At 34.2% G+C, this 24,968-nt stretch overlaps 1 protein-coding gene across 1 annotated transcript in view; it reads right to left on the minus strand.

Annotated features, from left to right (window-relative positions):
* Nucleotides 1-24,968, minus strand: part of LOC148955407 (uncharacterized) — a 192,736-nt gene that overhangs the window by 62,444 nt on the left and 105,324 nt on the right. Inside the window, exons 5-6 of the mRNA XM_089107293.1 lie at nt 5,628-5,847; nt 2,416-2,732 (exon numbers count right to left, since the gene is read on the minus strand). Coding sequence (XP_088963419.1) covers nt 2,416-2,732; nt 5,628-5,847 — 537 coding nt within the window. The remainder of the gene's footprint in view (nt 1-2,415; nt 2,733-5,627; nt 5,848-24,968) is intronic.

Consider the following 24,968-nt stretch of genomic DNA (forward strand, 5'->3'; position numbering starts at 1 on the left):
GTTACGTCCTCACAACAAGAAATGGGTCCCAAGCATATTCTCTTCTCCTTTTCGGGAAAACCATTCACAGCCAAGTCAACTAAGTCTCATTTGTGTTTATATATTTCTTTCAGTAAAAGAGCGATTTTCCCAGGTTTAGCTAGAGCTCCGGTGTTGTGTGTACCAAAATTAAAAACACTTTTCCTCGATATTAGAGGTTCGTCCCGCCCGGGAGTCATCCAAGGCCTGTGATGGCCGTCAGTATTTCCATACGCGGTAACAAATTTGACATCATTCCAACGAATATCGTCGGCTACCATGGACAAGATAGCATCTTTATCTTATGATTTTATTATAATGTTTCAGGTATGAAAGGAAAAACTGTTTAGGCTGATTCGTTGACGACAGTAAGTCACTCCTCTCCGTCGGCTTCCAGGGGTCGTTGTCCATGTCTGGAATCTTTTCCACGATGACATCCTTCAGTGCCATACAACCATTGTCGGGGGAGGGGTTGCATTTAACGAGACAAGTACAAATTATGTGGGCCCTACACATAATGTATCAGGGCTTCCTCCTTCGCTGCCTGCATTTATGACCCATTGGCAAGGGTATCCCTGTTTCTATTTCAGACCCAAGGGACTAGACCCCCCTTGTCCACATCTGCCATCCAGATCGGGCTACCCTACATATCTGTAGGACGTTTCCTTAATCGCCAGATGGGAATGCGTTGAGTTGCCTCGGAAGAAGCCCCTATTGAGCGACTTAGAAGTCCCATTAGCCGTCGCCCACCTTACATGAAAGTTTCAACTGTATCTACTACACTAATCCCAAGACACAACATATAAAGTGTTTTAATAGCCTGGATAAGCATTGTCTTTACATTTACGTTTGCCTCTCTCTACGTCAAGATTTGAAGCCCGCTTGACCCCATAAAGCTACCTGGAAATTTCAACTCAATCTCCCAAGCCGTTGTTGAGAATAAAAATTCAAAGCCATCTCTGAAGCAACGTAGGCTGCATAAAAAGATTGATTTTAAGACAATTGAATTGCAACTTAGCGGCGTAATATTTGTAAGTAGTGACTTTAAAACCCTCGAATGCCAACATTGCTGAAATTCAAATACACTTTCTAAAATGAACATTTACCATGTTTCAATTTCATAGTTCCATGTTGCAATACTAGCTTTGTAATCGACAACCTCAGATAACCTTGAATACAGATACAGACTGTGGTGGGAATTAGATTCCATCGTGAAAAATGTTGACTACACCACATGTCTTTGTTTTGTTTCCCGTCACTCATATTACGATTGTACCCCGTATTTGTAATCGGTGTTCAATTATCCTTAGATAATTCCTTTGGAAAAACATCAAACTTATTTTTGAAATATAAACTTACCATGTCAAAATCAATAAAAGTTTATTTTTAGGCGTTTTTCTAAGATTGGGCCCTGTTGTACTAGTTTAAAGAAAACAATTCGGTACTTTTCAAGAATCCAGAAAACAAACGAGAATGCTATTGGGAACATCAGATAACCATTACCCAGTACTTACACGAGACATTGTATAAACAAAGGGTTTCTCACTCCGGGAACTATTTTTAAACTTTAGTTATTGGGGTTTACGGGGACTAAAAGGTACCTAGGTTGGGCTAGGTTAGGTTATGTATTTAACAAATTCTATGCTTTATCCCCCCCTACCCCCGAATGTGCAAATATATAGCCCAAATTTGTTTCTGAGCTATTATATTTTGTATTATTTCATTAGTAATAACAAAACTTCACTTATCGCGTGTTTTCTGGATTCTTAATAAGTACCAAAAAGTCCCAACATGTGCGGATCCTTCAGATCCCCTGACAAGCTGGTCGCAAAAAGTTTGTTCTGTGTCAGCACTGCTCAGGCTTTCTACAGCTTTGGTCAGTAATACAAGTTGGCAACCCCTTTCTTAGGGTGAAATACCCCTTCTGCGGAAGCATTAATTAAAGTGTAATCTTCTTATCTTCGTAAGCTATAGCTTGAAAGAAACTCTACATAATTGTTACTTTGGCAAAAAAAACTCAAGGAAATTTTTAAAGTGCTTAAAAGTGTTACCGACAGTAGCCCAACATTTCCCAAAATACATTCGACAATACTGTCCAGGTGCTCTGAATGCAAGGTGAAAATGTCAATGTCTAAAGTCCTATTTTTATACGAAGTTCACTACTCTGCTTCTTGGATGCACCTGAAAAGTAAGTCGTACAGGTAAAAATTATACCATGATTCAATGAGTGTCTCATTATTTTTGGTTTTAACAATATTTCCGGCAATAAATCAAATTATAATTTATACGGTAAACACTATTTTAATAAGCCCAATTGTTGGCTTTTCTTCAAAGCTCACAAATTAAACAGGCTTGGCCTTTTTTTTTTTTTTTGAATAAAAAAGTTCAATCACTTACCAAGATCTTGGTTAATTGATCTATCGCTTCGAATAGCGAATCTATGTTCTTTAACTTCCTTTATGACTTTATCCAAAATTGTACGGACCTCTTTACTTCTATAGAGGATGAAGGCTTCACGGCGAAGTCTATTGAGATTTTGAATAGTTGTATAATTCTTCATTGATAAAACTTCTTTTGTTGGAGCCCGGAGATTTCCATCAGCTATAGCTCCAAAAAAGTCAACTCCTTCTTCTTCTGGTGTTAAAATGTAATTCAACCATATTTTGAAGGCATTAGCCTGCTTTGTGGAGGCTTTTTTGTAGTAGTAAACTTCACTAAAAGCAATGAATGAAAAAATGAAATGGAAAAGAAGTCACCTCTGCTGAAAGAATGGGACAGATGAATGGTGTCATGCATTCGTCTTAAAGTTTAACGGTTCTACCCTTGCTATGAAAATTGTGGCTTACCTTTTACTCCTTTCTTAGCAGCTATAAAGTCTTTCTACTAGATGTAGAAGTATGGCTAATGATAAGAAAATAAAATTTTTAACTAAGAGAATGATTTGTTTTTTAACGATAACAAGTTTTACTTGAATAGCTGATACAAGGGAATCAGGTAAAAAATGATTAATGAAAAACCGAATTTTGAAAAATTCACTCCAAAAATTAACTTCACTGTTGTGGTTTATCAGGATAAAAAAAAAAATCGGATAATGACTTAGTGCAAATACTATACTAAGCTACGATTCTTAACAAAAGCTAATGGAAAGAAGGTGTGCTCGGTATGGCTTAATAAGTGACATGACGATTAACCAGAATTCAAAAGTCAGAGATTTCCAGAATCGATATCGGAATCGGGAGACTCTGATTCTAAAAACAGATCCACTTAAATATTCATCTTTAGAATGAACGAGGTTTTGTTTTAGACTCCCATTTTCCCTCTTAATACACCCATTACTTGTATATTTCCTTCAGATCTAGCATTTTATGAAAAGAAAGTCTAAGTAAAGAGCGACCCTGGTCAATGAATCCGAAACCTTCGAAAACACAGCTTTCATTAAAACGTGAATTTACAAGGATTGACTTTTTATACTGATTACAAGTACACAAAATTTATCAATTTTCAGTTGGCCAATCAAAAGTTACAAACATAAGGAAATTTGCGTAATTATTGAAAAAGGCGGAAATCTTGATGAAATCATACCATCAAATTGCTCATTTCTAACAATCTTTTAAAAGTGTTTTTTTTTCCACATTACGCATAATTTTGAATTTTTTATGACAAGGTTGTACACTGATGTGTATCTATTTATTTGTTTTCTTTTTTTTCAAACTTTGTTTTGATTCGCCAGGAGTGATTACATAGAATCAGTGGCCGTAGAAAATCGGTAGATGGATCTTTGAAACTGACATTTCAAAGTTGTAGTGCTCCCTTTAAGTAATTAACATTAAAAAACATTAAAATAAATGTTTCAAAGAAAAATGAAGAGCAAAATTTAAACCTAGAACGAGTAAAAATAAAGTCGAATAATAAGGCAAACTTTAAACGAACAAAAATTACTAGGGCTGAACCAGAGCCGTATCCAAGATTTTTTCGGTGGTGGGGAGGGGGTGTACAAAGGATTTTTTAGGGGGGAGGGGAGGGTACAAAGGATTTTTCCGGGGAGGGGGGTACAAAAGATTTTTCGGGGGGGAGTACAACAAACCTCAAAAAATGCATCCAAAATGTGTTTATATTCATTTTGTTACGTTTTTACGAGTCAGATAAACATTTGCCCCCCCCTCCTGAATACGGCCTTGGCCTTAACGTAGGAAATTTAAACCCAAAAGAAATTAAAATGAACGATCAAGTCGAACTTAAACCGAACAGAAATTACCATAAATAAAAATGGTACTACCGCCTCCCTTAAACCCTCTAAAGGCTAGAGTGTCATTGATGCTTAACTGAAAACGACTTGTATTTCAAACAGTTTCCTTTTAAACAACACAACAAAATTAAAATCACTATGGTGTGGAAGGATGACAAATAATAGCTAGCATAAATATGAGTTGGACTCCCCTCGAAACCCCTACAAAACTAGTGCCGTTAGTAGTTTATTGAAAACAATACAGAACTATACAAAATGTCAACAACATCAAAAAAAGAATAAAATCACGATACTAATCAAGGTTGGTACATGGTTCTTAACATAATTACGCTTGTAATTTTCAGTTTTATTTTACTATTCCACAACGACCCTTCTTTTTGTCAAAAATGTTCAAAGGTATAAAAATTTTCAAATTCATAGGTATAGATTTTGTCTAAGGTTATCAAAGGTATAGACAAGGTAAAGGTAAGATTGAACGAACACTGTTAATTTTAAAGAGACATGTTTAATTTATTGAAGAGATATATGGTTTATATAATTCACAAAACAAATAATTCTTCATATTGAGATCCTCTACAGTTGAAAGGAAGAAAGCATTCATGAAAATTTACTGCATAACAGAGTGATAAAACTAGATTGATTGTTTAAGAAAGAATTTTTGGAAGTAAAAACATCATTTGGCTTTTCAATGCTAGTGCATAATAATAAAAGAAAAACTACTTAAAATGTGTAGTGTTATATTTTTCTGTTTTATGTATATTTTTATTTAAAGGGGCGGTGGCCCCACATTTATTTGTGACAGTTTCTGTTAATTTTAAGCTTAACTCGATTATTCATTCTAAATTTGTTCGTTTTATGCTTTCATGTCTCTCTTTTCAAGCCTTTACGCTCGTTTTTTTTGCTGAAATTTTTCTGTATCATTTCTATTTGGCTTTGATTCAGGTATGTGCTCCCTAGGAAACATGCAATCTTGCGACAAGCCTACAGCAGTAACTTGCAGTGAAAGCACAAGATATTTCGTCATTGGATACATTTGTTTCAGATCTATCCATTTCCTGCAACAGAACTATATAGTACTGCTTATTTATTCTTAGAGAATGATATAAAATTGCTTCAAAATACGCATTTATGTTTCTGACGTATTTTCAACCCTTTTCTCATCTAAGGAAAAATAAGTATGCAAATTAAAAATTTTTAACAGAGTTCGGTAGCTGGATAAAATTAAACCGAACAATAGGAAAATTATTGTCTTACGCTGAAACAATAAAACCGTAAGGTTGCAGGAAAATAACACACCTAAAACTTGCATAGGGAAAATAAACCTTTAATACTAAATTTACGCAATTCACGCAAGTACTCTTACCGGAATCCTTCCGAAGACATGTCATCAGTAACATAAATCATTTCACTGCTCATTATTCTTGGTTTCTTGAAAGGCAAACCTCGAGTTAATGCCGGTCGCTTCCTTGGTGAAATATCTATCGACTCCCCCGAATTTGCAGCTTCGGGTTCTCCGTATTCGGCTTCAATGTCATTTAAAATTTTACGCATGTCCTGTATTTCTTGAGTGTTGAAAAGTGAATCTGTTGGAACATAATGATCACAAGTCAATTTTAACTAAGATTTAAATATATCAAATTCACACGAGGTAAGTTTAAGATTTTTTTTGTAAGTACTAAAAACTAGTTTTAGGCTGTTAATTAAGACAATATAACAAAATATAAAATTATGGACCTAGGCTTTTACTTGGGATGAGAGGGACTACAAAGCCAGGATTTATCTTAGGTGAAAAGAAAATACAAGGCACTCTTTCTAAAAGTTAAATAAATAAAATACAACTGAAAGTTTTTTAACTGAAAGTAATGAGCAACATTAACATCTTAAGTAGGGTGTATCTATGGAATTCTGTTGCTTGTATAGGATTGGCAGCTTTCCAAGGCAGATTACTAGACTGGTTATCAATAACACATTAGAATTACACTTCAGCTTCACGTGCAAAATTTTTTTCTTAAAAAACTGGTATGATATAAAGTAGTCAAACATGTTTTGGGAGCATGTACTTGACGATGGAAAAAGGGTTTAATGTGATTAGCAATTACGAGTGAGGATTCCCCCATTGGTTCTTGGTAGTAGGCTACGCATATCAAGTTGAAAATTTAACAGAATGAGGTATTTGAGGTGGAACTTGAACTAAATCAAAATAAACTATGTTAGGAGGAATTGAGTTTTATGGATGGTATGGAAAAATGGTACATGTTAAATATTCGGGTAAACATACGACTATAAATAAGACTATTGTGTCTTTCTGAACTTTCTGCGAGAGTCGGGGGTAAGTATTTTGTTTAAATAATTCTAGGATGAATTGAGTTTTGTGGCTGGTGTGGAAAAATGGTACTTGTTAAATATTCGGGTAAACATACGACTAAGAAACGCTTCACTATAAATAAGGCTATTGTGTTTTTCAAAACTTTCTAGGGCGGGGGTAACTATTTAGTTTAAATAATTCTAGGAGGAATTGAGATTTATGGATGGTATGGAAAAATGGTAATTGTTAAATATTCGGGTACACATACGACTAAGAAACGCTTCACTATAAAAGGCTATCGAGTTTTTCTGAACTTTCTAGGGCGGGGGTAACTATTTAGTTTAAAGAAGTCGAGGATGCAGTGAGTTTGATGGATGGTATATACCAATTAGACTGTTTACCTATTTGTTGACACAAATTTCTAGGACACACCGAACTATAACTACGTACATAGTGTTTTTCAAAACTTTCTCGTGTGGGGGTAAGTCTTGAATTGAAATAATTCTAGGAGGACTTCATTTTTGTGGGTGGTACGGAAAAATGGTACATGTTAAATATTCGGGTAAACATTCGACTATAAATAAGGCTATTGTGTCTTTCTGAACTTTCTGTGAGAAGCGAGGGTAAGTATTTAGTTGAAATAACTCTAGGAGGAATTGTGTTTTGTGGCTGGTGCGGAAATATGGAACGTCTTTAAAATTCGAGTAAACATACAACTAAGAAACGCTTCACTATAAATAAGGCTATCGTGTTTTTCAGAAATTTATAAGTCGAGGGTAACTATTTAGTTTAAATAATTCTAGGAGGAATTGAGTTTTATGGATGATATGGGAAAATGGTAAGTGTTAAATATTCGAGTATACATTCGACCATAAATAAGGGTTTAGTGTTTTTCTGAACGGATTGTGAGAGGCGGGGGTAGGCCTTGATTATAAATAACTATAGAAGGACTTCTATTTTGTCTCTGGTATGTAAATATGGAACAAGTTAAATAGTTGAGTTAACATACGACTAAAAAATTCTTAAATATAAATAAGGCTATTGTGTTTTTCCGAACTTCCTACGGCGGGGGTAACTATTTAGTTTAAATAATTCTAGGAGGAATTGATTTTTATGGATGATAGGGAAAAATGGTACATGTTAAATATTAGGGTAAACATACGACTATAAATAAGGCTATTGTGTCTTTCTGAACTTTCTGTGAGAGGCGGGGGTAAGTATTTAGTTTAAACAATTCTGAGAAGGAATTGAGTTTTGTGGCTGGTGTGGAAAAATGGTACTTGTTAAATATTCGGGTAAACATACGACTAAGAAACGCTTCACTATAAATAAGGCTATTGTGTTTTTCTGAACTTTCTAGGGCGGGGGTAACTATTTAGTTTAAATAATTCTAGGAGGAATTGAGTTTTATGGATGGTATCGAAAAATGGTACTTGTTAAATATTCGGGTAAACATACGACTAAGAAACGCTTCACTATAAATAAGGCTATCGTGTTTTTCCGAACTTTCTAGGGCGGGGGTAACTATTTAGTTTAAATTATTCTAGGAGGAATCGAGTTTTTTGGTTGGTATGGAAATATGGTAAGTGTTAATTATTCGGGTAAACATATGACTAAGAAACGCTTCACTATAAATAAGGCTCTCGTGTTTTTCCGAACTTTCTAGGGCGGGGGTAACTATTTAGTTTAAATAATTCTTGGAGGAAGTGTGTTTTATGGATGGTGTGGAAATATGGTACTTGTTACATATTCGGCTAAACACAAGACTAATAAACGCTTCACTATAAGTGAGGTTATCGTGTTTTTCTGAACTTTCTTGAATGGGGATAACTTTTCAGTTTAAATAATTCTAGGAGGAATTGATTTTTGTGGGTGGTGCGGAAAAATGGTACGTGTTAAATATTCGGGTAAACATTCGACTATAAATAAGGCTATTATGTCTTTCTGAACTTTCTGTGAGAGGCGGGGGTAAGTATTTAGTTTAAATAATTCTAGGAGGAATTGAGTTTTATGGGTGGTATGGAAAAATGGTACTTGTTAAATATTCGGGTAAACATGTGACTAAGAAACGCTTCACTATAAATAAGGCAATTGTGTTTTCTGAACTTTCTAGGGCGGGGGTAACTATTTAGTTTAAATAATTCTAGGAGGAATCGAGTTTTATGGATGATATGGAAAAATGGTACTTGTTAAATATTCGGTTAAACATACGACTAAGAAACGCTTCACTATAAATAAGGCTATCATGTTTTTCTGAACTTTCTAGGGTGGGGGTAAGTATTCAGTTTAAATAATTCTAGGAGGAATTGATTTTTGTGGATGGTACGGAAAAATAGTACGTGTTAAATATTTAATTAGATATTCGACTATAAATAAGGCTCGTGCTTCTGTATGAACTTTCTCTGAGTAGCGTGGGTAATTATTTAGTTTAAATAATTCTAGGAGGAAATGAGGTTTGTGGCTGGTGCGGAAAAATGGTACGTGTTGCATATTTGGGTAAACATACGACTAAGAAACACTTCAATATAAATAAGGCTATCGTGGTTATCAGAACGTTCTAGGGCGGGGGTAAGTATTTAGTTTAAATAATTCTAGGAGAAATTGATTTTTGTTGGTGGTAAGGAAAAATTGTACTTGTTACATAATCGGGTAAAAATTCGACTATAAATAAGGCTATTGTGCCTTTCTGAACTTTCTGTGAGAGGCGGGGGTATGTATTTAGTTTAAATAATTCTAGGAGGAATTGAGTGTTGTGGCTAGTGCGGAAAAATGGTACGTGTGGGGTAAATTAAGTTTTCAGGGGGGTAAAAATGGTAGTTATTTAGTACCCGGTAAACAGATTACTTGAAATGCTTCATTAGAAATAGTTTATTGCTAATGATACCTCCTCGACGGATATTTTTTTTATTGTATTTTATAGCTATTAACCAAACTTTGTTTAGTGTTTGTCACACCAACTAGTAAACATTTATCGGGGGTTTATTTTTTCTGTTCAATTAATTTCAGGTTTAGTCTATACAATTGCCTCATTCTTTTATTCTAACTTAACTTGTAGGAATAGGACTTCTAGAATAAGGATTCATTCCCTCGACTAAATCAGTTTATTCATGTAAAATGGTGAACAAAAGACTATTATTTCTCCGTATTCTTCTTCTTCTTCTTCTTATCTAGCTAAACGTTGCGCTGTGTTTGCCACACCAACTAGTAAATATTTATCGGGGTTTTATTTTTTCCGTTCAATTATTTTCAGTGTAAGCCAATATAATTACCTAATTATTTTATTCTAACTTAATTTGTAGGAATAGGACTTCTAGAATAAGGATTCATTTTCTCGACTAAATCAGTTTATTCATGTAAAATGGTGAACAAAAGACTATTAATTCTCCGTATTCTTCTTCTTCTTATCTAGCTAAACGTAGCGCTGTGTTTGTCACACCAACCAGTAAATATTTATCGGGATTTTATTTAGTCCGTTCAATTATTTTCAGTGTAAGCCAATATAATGCTAGTGGTAGTAAAAATGGTAGTTATTTAGTACCCCGTAAACAGGTTACTTCATATGCTTCATTAGAAGTAGGTTATTGATAATGATACCTCCTCGACCGATATTTTTAAGGCTCTAACAATTGTACTCTATGCTTGCCCAGAGACACGATGTGGCTTTCCCACTATTGCTCTATGGCCGGTTATCGACACTACCTAGTTTATTGCATGTATTAAATCAGTATTTTTTACACAGTGGAACGATAAACACATAACTAGTATCTGTTAAAAAAGTGAAGATGGAACATTTTAAGAAAGTGTGTTCACATGATAGCGTAATTGTAGCATTGAATGTTGACAAGGATAAGCATTTAAACTATGAAATAAGTACAAGTGGCAGCACTATCGGAAACGTATGCGTACATTGTCATGAAAGTAAGGAATTGAATTTCTTTGGAGTACCAAAATAATTCGACTCTTATGATGGTGGATATGCTAGATTGAGATCTCCGGAGATGATTGCACTCAAAGAGAATGCCAACATAAAAATAATAGTTGATGAAGAGGGGCATCTTCTTGCTAGTGCTTATGGTAACATGTTACCCAGTGTTAAGCCATATCGTCAGCTTTCGGGTATTAGCATTCAAATGAAAGCAAAGACGAAAAGAAAGGCCTACTCTTCTACTAATATCATAAACCATATCCTGTCTACGTGCCGGAACTGTTACCTGTGTAAAAATAGTGTGATAATAGACAGTGAAATTGCTAGAAAAATAAAAAGAGCATTGGCAGTTAATATCACTAAGGAATATAAAGATGAATCGATGAAAAACAAAATACCAGCAAACGTTACTGCCATTGATCAAACAGTCAATGAATCAAATAATACCAAAGACGAAAAGCATATTGACCCTGTCGATGACACACCTATAAAATTGTGTATGAGTCAAAATGGAATAATGATTATTCTACTGATTACGAACTAAGAGAAGACAATAGCTATAGTATCAAGAGAGAACATGGTGAACCATTTTATGGAACAGATTCAAAATATCCAAAATTGTTCATTGATATAAATAATGTATAATAATATATATTTTTTTGTATTAATATTCTACATGACATTGTTTCATTAGAAATATATCTTGCATTACATTGTTGTGTTCATTATTTTTAGAGTAAGCTAGCATATCGAACGTTTAGAATGTCTATTAAAACATCGGAGATGTAAGAAAAGGAATTTACATGCATCATATATCGGATAGATAGGTTAACATAGAGAAAATCTAAGTATAAGAATGAATAAATTCTCTATCAACATCCATTGACAGATACTTGGGATAGCATTGACAAAATCAAAGTATCAGAGTGAATAAGTTCTTTATCGATGTCTTTTGACAGATAGGTTTGATAACACTGACATAATTTAAGTATCAAATTGAAAAAATTCTTTATTAACATTCTTTATCGATGTCATATGTCGGATACGTCGGATAACATTGACAAATTCAATCCATTATAATGAATAAATTCTCTACCATCATCCATTGTTAGATTTCTCATTATAAAAAAATTGTAAGCAAGTAGCAAACTCTTTCTTGAATTCAACTCTTGAATATACAACACAGATATTAGAAAAAAAATTTGTAATTTTTAGACTTCACTTGCATACAATAGATACCGAGAATTCTTTGACTCCTCCCCACAATGACTTCTACGGGCTTTATGACTCTTCCCCACAATGAACTCCGATGTTTTTAGGACTCATCCCCCTAGCCATAACTCCATTCAACCTTGAGCGAATGTATAAAAGTTTGATTAAGTATTTCTCTGCTTAACAATTACATTAATAGCTTCCAAGAAGATAGGACTGTATGAAACCGAATTTCTCAGTTTGAAAAAATCATCTTTTGGTGTTATATTTGAATGTGCATTTTTATTATTGTCTATAGAACACGAAGAAATTGACTGTTATTATTGGATAGTGAACTATAATATGTTTGAGCATGAAAAAAGCTTTTGGAGTACTACATTACGTCATATAAACAAACTAAGATTCTACGATAGAGTTATTACACCACTTAATAATACTGGTCAGGAACTGAGAAACGTTCAGGAGGAAGTCAATCAAATTTGCAGCTTTTACGGGGTTGAAGCACTCTACGTAAAGGGTAACGTACCTACAGATAAAGTTTTAATTCAAAAGTGTGACCCTAGGATTCCACTTTTCAATCTAGAAGAGTTTAAGTGTCCTAAATTTGAAGGGGCTTATCACCGTCCTGAAGACGAGGTTAGGTTCTTCGCGCAGTGGATACCTAAGGACATACCTGATCGTGATAAATCCATAAGACATGGTAAAAACCGCAGCCCGCTGCGGTGGGGTGGAGGGGGACATTAAATAGTGGAATTTGTGAGGAAATTGCTCTGCCTTGCACACAAACAGACACATTGTTACTTACTTACAATTTTTTCATAATTTCTTGAAGGAAATTTCTGCTTTATGTATACAAGAGGTGACTTCAAGAAAGAGTTTGGCCGGTGGGGGGGGATTAAATAGTGGAATTTACCATTTTTTAGGAGCCAATCAGAGACATCGGTGGTATTCGCCCCCTAGTCAATACCTCGCTCTTTACGCTAAAGTATATTTTGTACTTTCAAAGAGTTATTTATTCTAATTAAACGGTTTTTGTGATTCAGGGGTCATTCTTAAAGAATTCTAGCAAACATCGGGGGTGGGGAATGCCGCGGGGGGGGGGGGCATTAAATAGTGGAATTTGTGAGGAAATTGCTCTGCCTTGCACACACACAGATACATTGTTACTTACTTACAATTTTTTCATAATTTCTTGAATGAAATTTCTGCTTTATGTATACAAGAGCTGACTTCAAGAAAGAGTTTGTTACCTATTTACAATTTCTTCATAATTTCTTGAATGAAATTTCCATGTTGTGTATTCAATAGGTGAAAACAATAAAGAGTTTATTACTTACTTACGATTTTATCATGATTTTTTGAATTAAATAACTGTATTGTGTCCAGGAATCGAATTCAAGAAAGCGATTGTTACTTACTTACAATTTCTTCATATTTTAATGAAATGAATAGAACTATTCTAAAGAATAAAGATGGGTTAAGCTCAAAGATATTTATTGCTTAAATGTATTAACAGATTTTTTTTTTTGAGAAAAAACAACAACACATATTTACATAAAAATAGTACTTAGAGTTCACTCTTAAACGTCTAGAAACGATGGTCCCATGATATAGAATAGTTTTTACCATGTCTTATGGATTTATCACGATCAGGTATGTCCTTAGGTATCCACTGCGCGAAGAACCTAACCTCGTCTTCAGGACGGTGACGAGCCCCTTCAAATGTAGGACACTTAAACTCTTCTAGATTGAAAAGTGGAATCCTAGGGTCACACTTTTGAATTAAAACTTTATCTGTAGGTACGTTACCCTTTACGTAGAGTGCTTCAACCCCGAAAAAGCTGCAAATTTCATTGACTTCCTCCTGAACATTTCTCAGTTCCTGACCAGTATTATTAAGTGGTGTAATCACTATATCGTAGAATCCCAGTCTGTTTATATGACGTAATGTAGTACTCCACAAGCTTTTATCATACTCAAACGTATTATAGGTCACTTTCCAATAATAACAGTCAATTTTTTCGATTTCTATAGACAATAACAAAAATGCACATTCAAATATAACACCAAAAGTTGATTTTTTCAAACCGTTAAATTCGGTGGCATATAGTCCTATCAACTTGGAAGCTATTAATGTACCTGTTAAGCAGAAAAATACATAATCAAACTTTTATACCTTCGCTCAAGGTTGAATGGAGTTATGGCTAGGGGGATGCGTCCTAAAACCATCTGAATTGATTGTGGGGAGGAGTCATAAAACCCTTAGAAGTCATTGCAGGGAGGAGTCATAGAACTCTCGGTATCTATTGCATGCAAATGAAGTCTGGAAATTACAAATTTTTTTTTATAATATCTGTGTTGTGTATCCATGAGTTGAATTCAAGAAAGAGTTTGCTACTTACTTACTTACAATTTTTTCATAATGAGAAATCTGACAATGGACGATGGTAGAGAATTTATTCTTTCTAATAGATTGATTTTGTCAATGTTATCCGACGTATCCGACATATGATATCGATAAAGAATGTTAATAAAAAATTTTTTCAATTTGATACTTAAATTATGTCAGTGCTATCAAACCTATCTGTCAAAAGACATCGATAAAGAACTTATTCACTCTGATACTTTGATTTTGTCAATGCTATCCCAAGTATCTGTCAATGGATGTTGATAGATAATTTATTCCTTCTTATACTTCGATTTTCTCTATGTTAACCTATCTATCCGATTTATGATGTATGTAAATTCCTTTCCTTACATCTCCGTAGTATTAATTGACATTCGAAACGTTCGATATACTAGCTTACTCTAAATATAATGAACACATAACAATGTAAGGTATAATATATTTTTAATGAAATAATATCATGTAGAATATTAATACAAAAAATATATATTATTAAACATTATTAATATCAATGAACAACTTTGGACATTTTGAATCTGTTCCATAAAATGGTTCACCATGTTCTCTCTTGATACTATAGCTATTGTCTTCTCTTAGTTCGTAATCAGTAGAATAATCATTATTCCATTTTGACTCATACACAATTTTTATAGGTGTGTCATAGACAGGGTCAATATGCTTTTCGTCTTTGGTATTATTTGATTCATTGACTGTTTGATCAATGGCAGTAACGTTTTCTGGTACTTTGTTTTTCATTGATTCATCTTTATATTCCTTAGTGATATTTTCTGCCAATGCCCTTTTTATTTTTCTAGCAATTTCACTGTCTATTATTACACTATTTTTACACAGGTAAAAGTTCCGGCGCGTAGACAAGATATGGTTTCTGCTATTAGTAGAAAAGTAGGCCGTTCTTTTCGTCTTTGCTTTCATTTGAATGCTAATACCCGAAAGCTGACGATATGGTTTAACACTGGGCAACATGTTACCACAAGCAATAGCAAGAAGATGCCCCTCTTTATCAACTATTATTTTTATGTTGGCATTCTCTTTGAGTGCAATCATCTCCGGAGATCTCAATCTTGCATATCCACCATCATAAGAGTTGAATTTTCTGGTACTCCAAAGAAATTCAATTCTTTACTGTCATGACAATGCACGCATACGTTTCCGATAGTGCTATCACTTGTACTTATTTCATAGTTTAAATACTTCTCCTTGTCAGCATTCAATGCTACAATAACACTATCATGTGGACACACTTTCTTAAAATGCTTCATCTTCACTTTTTTTTAGAGATATTAGTTATGTGTTTATCGTTCCACTGTGTAAAATATACTGATTTAATACATGCAATAAACTAGGTAGTGTCGATAACCGGCCATAGAGCAATAGTGGGAAAGCCACATCGTGTCTCTGGGCAAGCATAGAGTACAATTGTTAGAGCCATAAAAATATCTGTCGAGGAGGTATCATTAGCAATAACCTACTTCTAATGAAGCATATCAAGTCACCTGTTTACCGGGTACTAAATAACTACCATTTTTACTACCCCTAGCATTATATTGGCTTACACTGAAAATAATTGAACGGACAAAATAAAAGCCCGATAAATATTTACTAGTTGGTGTGAAAAACACAGCGCAAACGTTTAGCTAGATAAGAAGAAGAAGAATACGGAGAATTAATAGTCTTTTGTACACCATTATACATGAATAAACTGATTTAGTCGAGGGAATGAATCCTTATTCTCGAAGTCCTATTCCTACAAGTTAAGTTAGAATAAAAGAATGAGGTAATTATATTGGCTTACACTGAAAATAATTGAACAGAAAAAATAAAACCCCGATAAATATTTACTAGTTGGTGTGAAAACACAGCGCAACGTTTAGCTAGATAAGAAGAAGAAGAATACGGAGAATTAATAGTCTTTTGTTCACCATTTTACATGAATAAACTGATTTAGTCGAGGGAATGAATCCTTATTCTAGAAGTCCTATTCCTACAAGTTAAGTTAGAATAAAAGAATGAGGTAATTTTATTGGCTTACACGGAAAATAACTGAACAGAAAAAATTAAACCCCGATAAAGATTTACTGGTTGGTGAGACAAACCCTGAGCAACATTTGGCTAATAGCTATAAAATACAATAAAAAAAATATCGGTCGAGGAGGTATCATTAGTAATAACCTATTTCTAATGAAGCATTTCAAGTCACCTGTTTACTGGGTACTAAATAACTACTATTTTTACCCCCCTCAAAACTTAATTTACTCCACACGTACCATTTTTCCACACCAGCCACAAAGCTCAATTCCTCCTAGAATTATTTCAACTAAATACATACCCCCGCCTATCACAGAAAGTTAAGAAAGACACAAAAGCCTTATTTATAGTCGAATGTTTACCCGAATATTTAACACGTACCAATTTTCCGTACCACCCACAAAAAATTAATTCCTCCTAGAATTATTCAAACTAAATACTTACCCCCGCCCTAGAAAGTTCAGGAAAACCCAATAGCCTTATTTATAGTGAAGCGTTTCTTAGTCGTATGTTTACCCAAATATTCAACACGTACCATAATTCAACACCAGCCACAAAACTCAATTCCTTCTAGAATTATTTAAACTAAATACTTACCCCCGCCTCTCAGAGAACGTTCAGAAGGAAGCAAGAGCCTGATTTATAGTCGTATATATAATCGAATATTTAAAATGGCGCATTTTTCAAGCACATCCGCAAAAATGAAGTCATTATAGAAATTATTTTGAATGAAAGCTTACGCTTGCTCAAGAAAAGTTGGAAAACCATGTTATCCACATGTGGTGTTCCGCTTTTCTTAGTAGTATATTTACCCGAAAATTTAACAAGTAACATTTTTCCATATCATCCATAAAACTCAATTCCTCCTAGAATTATTTAAACTAAATAGTTACCCCCGCCCTAGAAAGTTCAGAAAAACACACTAGCCTTATTTATAGTGAAGCGTTTCTTAGTCACATGTTTACCCGAATATTTAACAAGTACCATTTTTCCATACCATCCATAAAACTCAATTCCTCCTAGAATTATTTAAACTAAATACTTACCCCCGCCTCTCAAAGTAAGTTCAGAAAGACACAATAGCCTTATTTATAGTCGAATGTTAACCCGACTATTTAACACGTACCATTTTTCCGTACCATCCACAAAAATCAATTCCTCCTAGAATTATTTAAACTAAATACTTACCCCCGCCCTAGAAAGTTCGGAAAAATTCGATAGCCTTATTTATAGTGAAGCGTTTCTTAGTCGTATGTTTACCCGAATATTCAACAAGTGCCATTTTTCCATACCATCCATAAAACTCAATTCCTCCTAGAATTATTTAAACTAAATAGTTACCCCCGCCCTAGAAAGTTCGGAAAAACACGATAGCCTTATTTATAGTGAAGCGTTTCTTAGTCGTATGTGTCCCCGAATATTTAACAAGTACCAAATTTCCATACAAACCAAAAAACTCAATAAATCCTAGAAGGATTTAAACTAAATATTTACCCCGACCAATAAAGTTCGGAAAGACAAGATAGCCTTATTTATAGTGAAGCGTTTCTTAGTCGTATGTGTATCCGAATATTTAACAAGTACCATTTTTCAATACCATCCATAAAACTCAATTAGTCCTATAATTATCTAAAATAAATAGTTACCCCTGCCCTAGAAATTTCGGAAAAAACACGATAGCCTTTGTTATAGTGAAGTGTTTCTTAGACGTATATTTAACCGAATCTTTAACAAGTATCATTTTTCCAAACCCTCAATAAAACTCAATTACTCATAGAAATATTTAAACTAAATAGTTAACTCCGCCCTAGAAAGCTCGGAAAAACACGAAAGCCTTATTTATAGTGAAGCGTTTCTTAGTCGTATGTTTACCCGAATATTTAACAAGTACCATTTTTCCACACCAGCCACAAAAATCAATTCCTCCTAGAATTATTTAAACTAAATATTTACCCCCGCCTCTCACAGAAAGTTCAGAAAGACACAATAGCCTTATTTATAGTCGTATGTTTACCCGAATATTTAACATGTACCATTTTTCCATATCATCCATAAAACTCAATTGCTCCTATAATTATTTAAACCAAATAGTTACCCCCGCCCTAGAAAGTTCAGAAAAACACAATAGCCTTATTTATAGTGAAGCGTTTCTTAGTCGTATGCTTACTCAAATATTCAACACGTACCATTTTTCCACACCTGCCACAAAACTCAAGTCCTCCAAGAATTATTTCAAATAAATACTTACCCCCGCCTCTCACAGAAAGTTAAGAAAGACACAATAGCCTTATTTACAGTCGAATGTTTACCCGAATATTTAACATGTACCATTTTTCCATATCATCCATAAAACTCAATTCCTCCTAGAATTATTTAAACTAAATAGTTACCCCCGCCCTAGAAAGTTCAGAAAAACACAATAGCCTTATTTATAGTGAAGCGTTTCTTAGTCGTATGTTTACTCAAATATTTAAGATATACCATTTTTCCCCACCATCCACAAAACTGACGTCCTCCTAGAGTTATTTCAAATAAAGACTTACCCTCGCCCTAGAAAGTTCGGAAAAACACCCTAGCCTTATTTATAGTCGACGATATACTCAACTGTTTAACACGTAGCATTTTTCCAAACCAATCATAAAACTAAATTTCTCCTAGAATTATTTAAACTAAATACTTACCCCCGCCCTAGAAAGTTTGGAAAAACACTATAGCCTTATTTATAGTGAAGCGTTTCTTAGTCATATGTTTACCCGAATATTTAAAAAGTACCATTTTTCTATACCATCCATAAAACTCAATTCCTCCTAGAATTATTTAAACTAAATAGTTACCCCCGCCCTAGAAAGTTCGGAAAAACACGATAGCCTTATTTATAGTGAAGCGTTTCTTAGTCGTATGTTACCATCCACAAAACTCAATTCCTCCTAGAATTATTTAAACTAAATAGTTTCCCCCGCCCTAAAAAGTTCGGAAAAACACTATAGCCTTATTTATGGTGAAGCGTTTTTAAGTCGTGTGTTTACCCGAATATTTAACAAGCACCATTATTCCATACCAGCCACAAAACTCAATTCCTCCTAGAATTATTTAAAATAAATACTTACCCCCGCCTCTCGCAGAAAGTTCGGAAAGACACAATAGCCTTATTTATAGTCGAATATTTACCCGAATATTTAACACGTACCATTTTTCCATACCATCCAAAAAACTCAATTCCTCCTCACATAGTGTATTTTGATTTAGTTCAAGTTCCACCTCAAATACCTTATTCTGTTAAATTTTCAACTTGATATTATCAGCCTACTACCAGAAACCACTGGGGGAATCCTCGCTCGTAATTGCTAATCACATTAACCCTTTTTCTCCATCGTCAAGTACATGCTCCAAAAACATGTTTGACTACTTTATATCATACCAGTTTTTTAAGAAAAAAATTGTGCACGTGAAGCTGAAGTGTAATTCTAATGTGTAATTGATAACCAGTCTGGTAATCTGCCTTGGAAAGCTGCCAATCCTATACAGGCAACAGAATTCCATAGATACACCCTACTATCTTAAACGAACAGAAATTATTCTGTACATAGAAGGGGGCCTACCCCTTCCTCACATCTCGCTCTTCACACTAGGATTTTAAAACTCTTTAAAAATACTTCTCATTCAAAATCAACAGCCCTTGTGTTTGAGTAGTCTATCCTAAAGAACTAGGAAAAAAGTCAAACTTTAGCGTAAAGAACGAGGGTCGAGGAAGAGGCAACCCTCCTCATATACATAATAATTTCTGTTAATGTTAAGTTTTAATGTTGCTCATTACTTTCAGTTGAAAAGACTTGTAGTTTTATTTAATTTCTGAACGTTTTTCAAATCCTGCCAGGGAATCCCCCCTCCCGTACAACATTTCTCCTAAAAAATTCCAGTGGAAACTTCCCTCCCAACGGAAAATTCTGCCCGTGGAAGATCCCCCTCCTGCGGAACATTATCCTGAAAAATTTCCGTATATTTCCCAATAACAAATACTATATGTGAATGGTGTGGGCGAATTGCATAACTTAAAGCACGTTCCCCAGGGACTACTGAGGGTCATGTCATGACCAAAAGTATAGTTATTGAACCTTTCGGCTATGCTAAATTAAATGACTATCATAAAATTTTTATCGGATGTCTTTTGGAAAGAATAGACGTGGGAGGGGGGCTCGGTAACCACCGATATTTTTGGTCACGCAAAAAGGGCACTAGAACTTTTAATTTCCACTTGAATGAGCTCTCTTTCGATCTTCTAGAACCATTGGTTTGATATGATCACTCCTGTGGAAAATAATAATAATAATAAAACAAATAAACACGCATCCCTGATCTTTTTTTTGCCAAAAAGTACACAATTCCATGTTTTCGTACATAGGAGCTTAAAAATAATTAAATAAGTAGATAATAAAACACTGAAGCCTTACGGCTATCTACTATAGGCAACTCTATAGCATTGCTTCTGATAGGAAATTGAAACCTCTACAGTAGGGTTCTCTGATATGTTGAAAATCTTATGGTGTAATTTTCGTGAAGATCAGTTGACTTTTCGGCACCCCCCCCCCTTTTTTGAAAATCAGGTAAATTTTCTCAGGCTCACAGCTTTTGGTGGATGACATAAGACTTAATGAACTTTATATATTTGAAATCAGTATAAAAACCCATTTATTTTGACATAACTGTTGTTATTAAAATTCTGTTTATTAGAGTTTTGTTACTATTCGGCCAAATCGCTCGTTACTCCCAGTTCGTTACTACGAACTGATTGATCTCCACCATTGCACTGGCATAACTCAGCAGTCCGAAATCATAGCATATTAGCTGTATTTATGAACGATTTTCGTTGATTTTTTTTTAAGCATGTTGATTTTCGTCACCAGACAAGAGAGGTTTTCAAACCACCTACAAAGAAAGCCCTAATAGGGATCACGTGATTCAAACATACTATACTTTTTGTTGCACACAACTCTGTCAACGAGAATGAAAAAATATAATACGGCGTCATAAGTGCTGATAGTGAGGTAAATGAGTTTTTGAAATAGGGTGGTTGTGAAATTAGGGATAAATTACTGAAGATTATGAATATGATGTTTGACACTGAGGCAGTACTTCGTGATTTTAGGAAAACTGATTATTAAAACCATGCGAAAGGTGATAAGAGTGAGTTTGGTAAAGGCAGAGGCTTCACCTTGATTTCCATAGGAAGCAAATTCCTTAGCATGATGGTACTTGTTAGACTAAGGAAGAAAAGTGAAAAGAGTATTAGAAAAGAGAGAAGATGCGTTGACCAAGTTTTCCTCTTAGATCAACAATTGAGAAGTATTTGACTCGTCAGACCCCTTTTATCCGTGTTAGTGCACTTGCAGATATTAAGAATAAGCTTAAAGTAGGTTATGCTAAAATTGTCCCAAATCGTGGCCGACATTCTCATAAGGCATTGGCTAAACTCTATCCAACATATTGCGGCATTCCATTCTTCTTCTATCAGGTTTGCGCCCATTTTTATGTACTAGTGATATGCAAGATTGAGTTTTGTACTTCCGTTATTCTAAATATCTTTCGTATTTGCCTCGTTGGTATAGAAACCGTAAGATTATTCGAATGTTTAATGCAACTGATATATTGACGTCATATAATAAGTTGGACTCCAAGTTAAAAGATGAGGCCTGCAAGCGGTTGGGTCCTTTTCATCCTCTTGTGCGATTGTTCTGATTTGCATTTGTAGTTCTTTATATTGATACTGTTTTGCATTTGTTTCTTTTTGTATGTATTTTCTTTTGTTACTCCACTTTCTTATAATGTTAGTGGGTCAAAAATAAATTATTATTAGTTCCCGTTTTATAGATTGTGAAGAGCCATTTGACTCAACTGAGCGAAAGGCGCTGGTGAACGTCATGGTCTTGTATGTTATAATAAATAAAAAAACAAGTTTTTTAAACTGAAAGTAAGGAGCGACATTAAAACTTAAAACGAACAGAAATTATTCCGTATATGAAAGGGGCTGTCCCCTCCTCAACGCCTTGCTCTTTACGCTAAAGTTGTTTATTGTTTAAAAAAATAGAGTTATGAGAAAGTCAAACTTTAGCGTAAAGAGCAAGGCGTTGAGGAGGGGACAGCCCCTTTCATATACGGAATAATTTCTGTTCTTTTTAAGTTTTAATGTCGCACCTTACTTTCAGTTTAAAAAACTTGTTTTTTTATTTAATTTCTGATCGTTTTTTAGTTAATGCTTCTTTTATTTTGGTTCACCATCATTGAATAAGTAAACAAAATTTTGTTCCAATTCTTTAAAAATGACCCCTTAATCACAAAGGCCGTTAATTAGAATAAATAGCTCTTATGAAAGTACTAAAAATCTTTGGCTTAAAGAGCGAGGCATTGACTAGAAGGTGAACCCAATCATATAGCTAATATTTTTTTGTTCGTTTTAAGTTTTGATGTTGCTCCTTACTTTCAGTGGAAAAACTTGTTTTTTTATATTTAATTTCTGATTTAAAAAAAAAAATAATGATGGGAAATCCGGCACCCCCTTCATAGCAATGTCCCTTCCCCCATGAAAACTTCCTTCATGAAAAGATCCTCCCATCTAGCTCCCGACCCCCCCCCCCCCCCCCACTACCAGAAAAAATTCCCCCTGAAAACATCTGTATACTTCCCAATAACAAATACTATATGTTAACATTGGGTAAAGTTCATAACTTTCAGCCCTCCCCCTGGGGGCTTTGAGGGATTAAGTCATCCTAAAAGACATAGTTATTATATTTTCGACCATGCTTAACAAAATGGCTATCTCAAAATTTTGATCGGGTGACCTTGGGAAAAAAATAAGCGTCGGAGGGGGCCTAGTTGCCCTCCATTTTTTTTTGGCCGCTTAAAAAGGACACTTTAACTTTTAATTTACGTTCGAATGAGCCCTTCCACGATATTCTAGGAATACTGGATCGATACGATCACCCCTGGAAAAAAAAAACAAAAAAAAAAAACAAATAAACACGCATCCGTGATCTTTTTCTGGCAAAAAATGCAAAATTCCACATTTTTGTAGATAGGAGCTTGAAACCTCTACAGTAGGGTTCTCAGATACGCTGAATATGATCGTGTGATTTTCATTAAGGTTCTATAAATTTTAGGGGGTCTTTCATCCGATCAACATTTTGATATGGCAATTTTGTTCAACGTAGTTGAAAGGCCTGGAAATTATGTTTTTGAGGATGACAACCCTCTCCCCATAGCCCTCAGGACAAGGGTCGTAAGTTATGCCCTTGGGGCATATAACGTTTTTACAGAAAGTTTTGTCGTAGAAGCTTCAAAAATGTCCCGCCCTCAGGGTATGGGTTTTAAGTTATGCCCTGGGGGCAAATATGGTTTTTTATAGAAAATATGGTCATATAAACTTCGGAAGGGGCTCTTTGGATTGGTAATCAGACGCTCTACTGCTCTTTTTTAGAGTCAAAGTGATCAGAGGGCAGCTACCCCCCCCCCAAAAAAAACACACATGTCGTATTGTCCCGGAATGCATCTAATAGAAATTTTGAGATAGCTATTCTATTCAAAATAGTCTAAATATCATATAACAAGGCTTTTGGGGTTGAATGAAACCCCAGAGATTAGGGCCAAGGGTTGTAAGTTATGCCCATAGGGTATTTAAGGTTTTTATGGAAGGGATGGTTATTTAACTTTAGAAGAGGCTCAGTCTTTTTCCCTGAAAAAGACTATGTCAATACAAAACGAACAGAAAATAATTAAAACAACTTTTTCCGCAAAATAAGTTTTCCAAAAAAAGTAAAGAACTCTGTTAAACCAAAAATCAATGAAAATAGAATCAAAATATCAACCAAACATATAAATACCAGAAATTAGTATCAATAAATAAATGAAATCCAAAACAAACATAAATTAAAGTAAATAACAGAGTCAAACTCAAAATGAGGAGAAATTAATATGAGTAGGGTTCTAAACCTCATATGCTTTCTAAAAACCAGATTGTAATTTGCACTTTAATGAATAAACTCTTTTAAATGTTTTCATCTTTATAACTTTAAGAAATCAAAAATTAATTAAGATTTTAAGGAATAAATATCAGCATATGTATATGAAACTGACAATGCACATATTTTTCAGGAAATTCATTAAAATTTTTTTTTCTGGAAAGTACAAATTATATTCTGGCTTCTAGAAAGCATAGGGGGTTTAGAACCCTACTCATACTAATTTCTGTTCGTTGAGTTTGACTCGGTTATTTATTTTAATTTCTGTTTGTTTTGGGTTTCATTTATTTATTGATGCTGATTTCTGGGAGTTTTATGCTTGGTAGATTTTTTGATTCTATTTCTGTTCATTTTTGGTTTAATGGAGTTCTTTACTTTTATTTGAGAAACTTGTTTTGTGGAAAATGTTTTTTTTAATTAATCGAAAGAAAAGAAAAAACTTCGGAGGATGGACAGCTCCTGTACAAAAGTATTTAAAAAAAAAAATAACTAACACTACTTTGACTTAACTACATATTTTCATTTCCTGACGACACGAATCGCCAAAAGAAAATAATGCAGATCTCCACCACCCACACTTTATACATATATATATACTATATATATATATATATATATATATATATATATATATATATATATATATATATATATATATATATATATATATATATATATATTTTAATCAAAACACAATCGTTTAATCATTGAGCATGGGATTTTCACTTAATCAAAACATGCAAGCATCCAAGAAAATAATAAAACTTGATATTTTTTTTTAGTGCTATTGCTTTAGCGCT

The sequence above is a fragment of the Artemia sp. Qi Xiang Cuo genome, chromosome 2, assembly GCF_049724085.1.
Source record: "Artemia sp. Qi Xiang Cuo chromosome 2, ASM4972408v1, whole genome shotgun sequence".
NCBI classification, from domain to species: Eukaryota; Metazoa; Arthropoda; class Branchiopoda; order Anostraca; family Artemiidae; genus Artemia; species Artemia sp. Qi Xiang Cuo.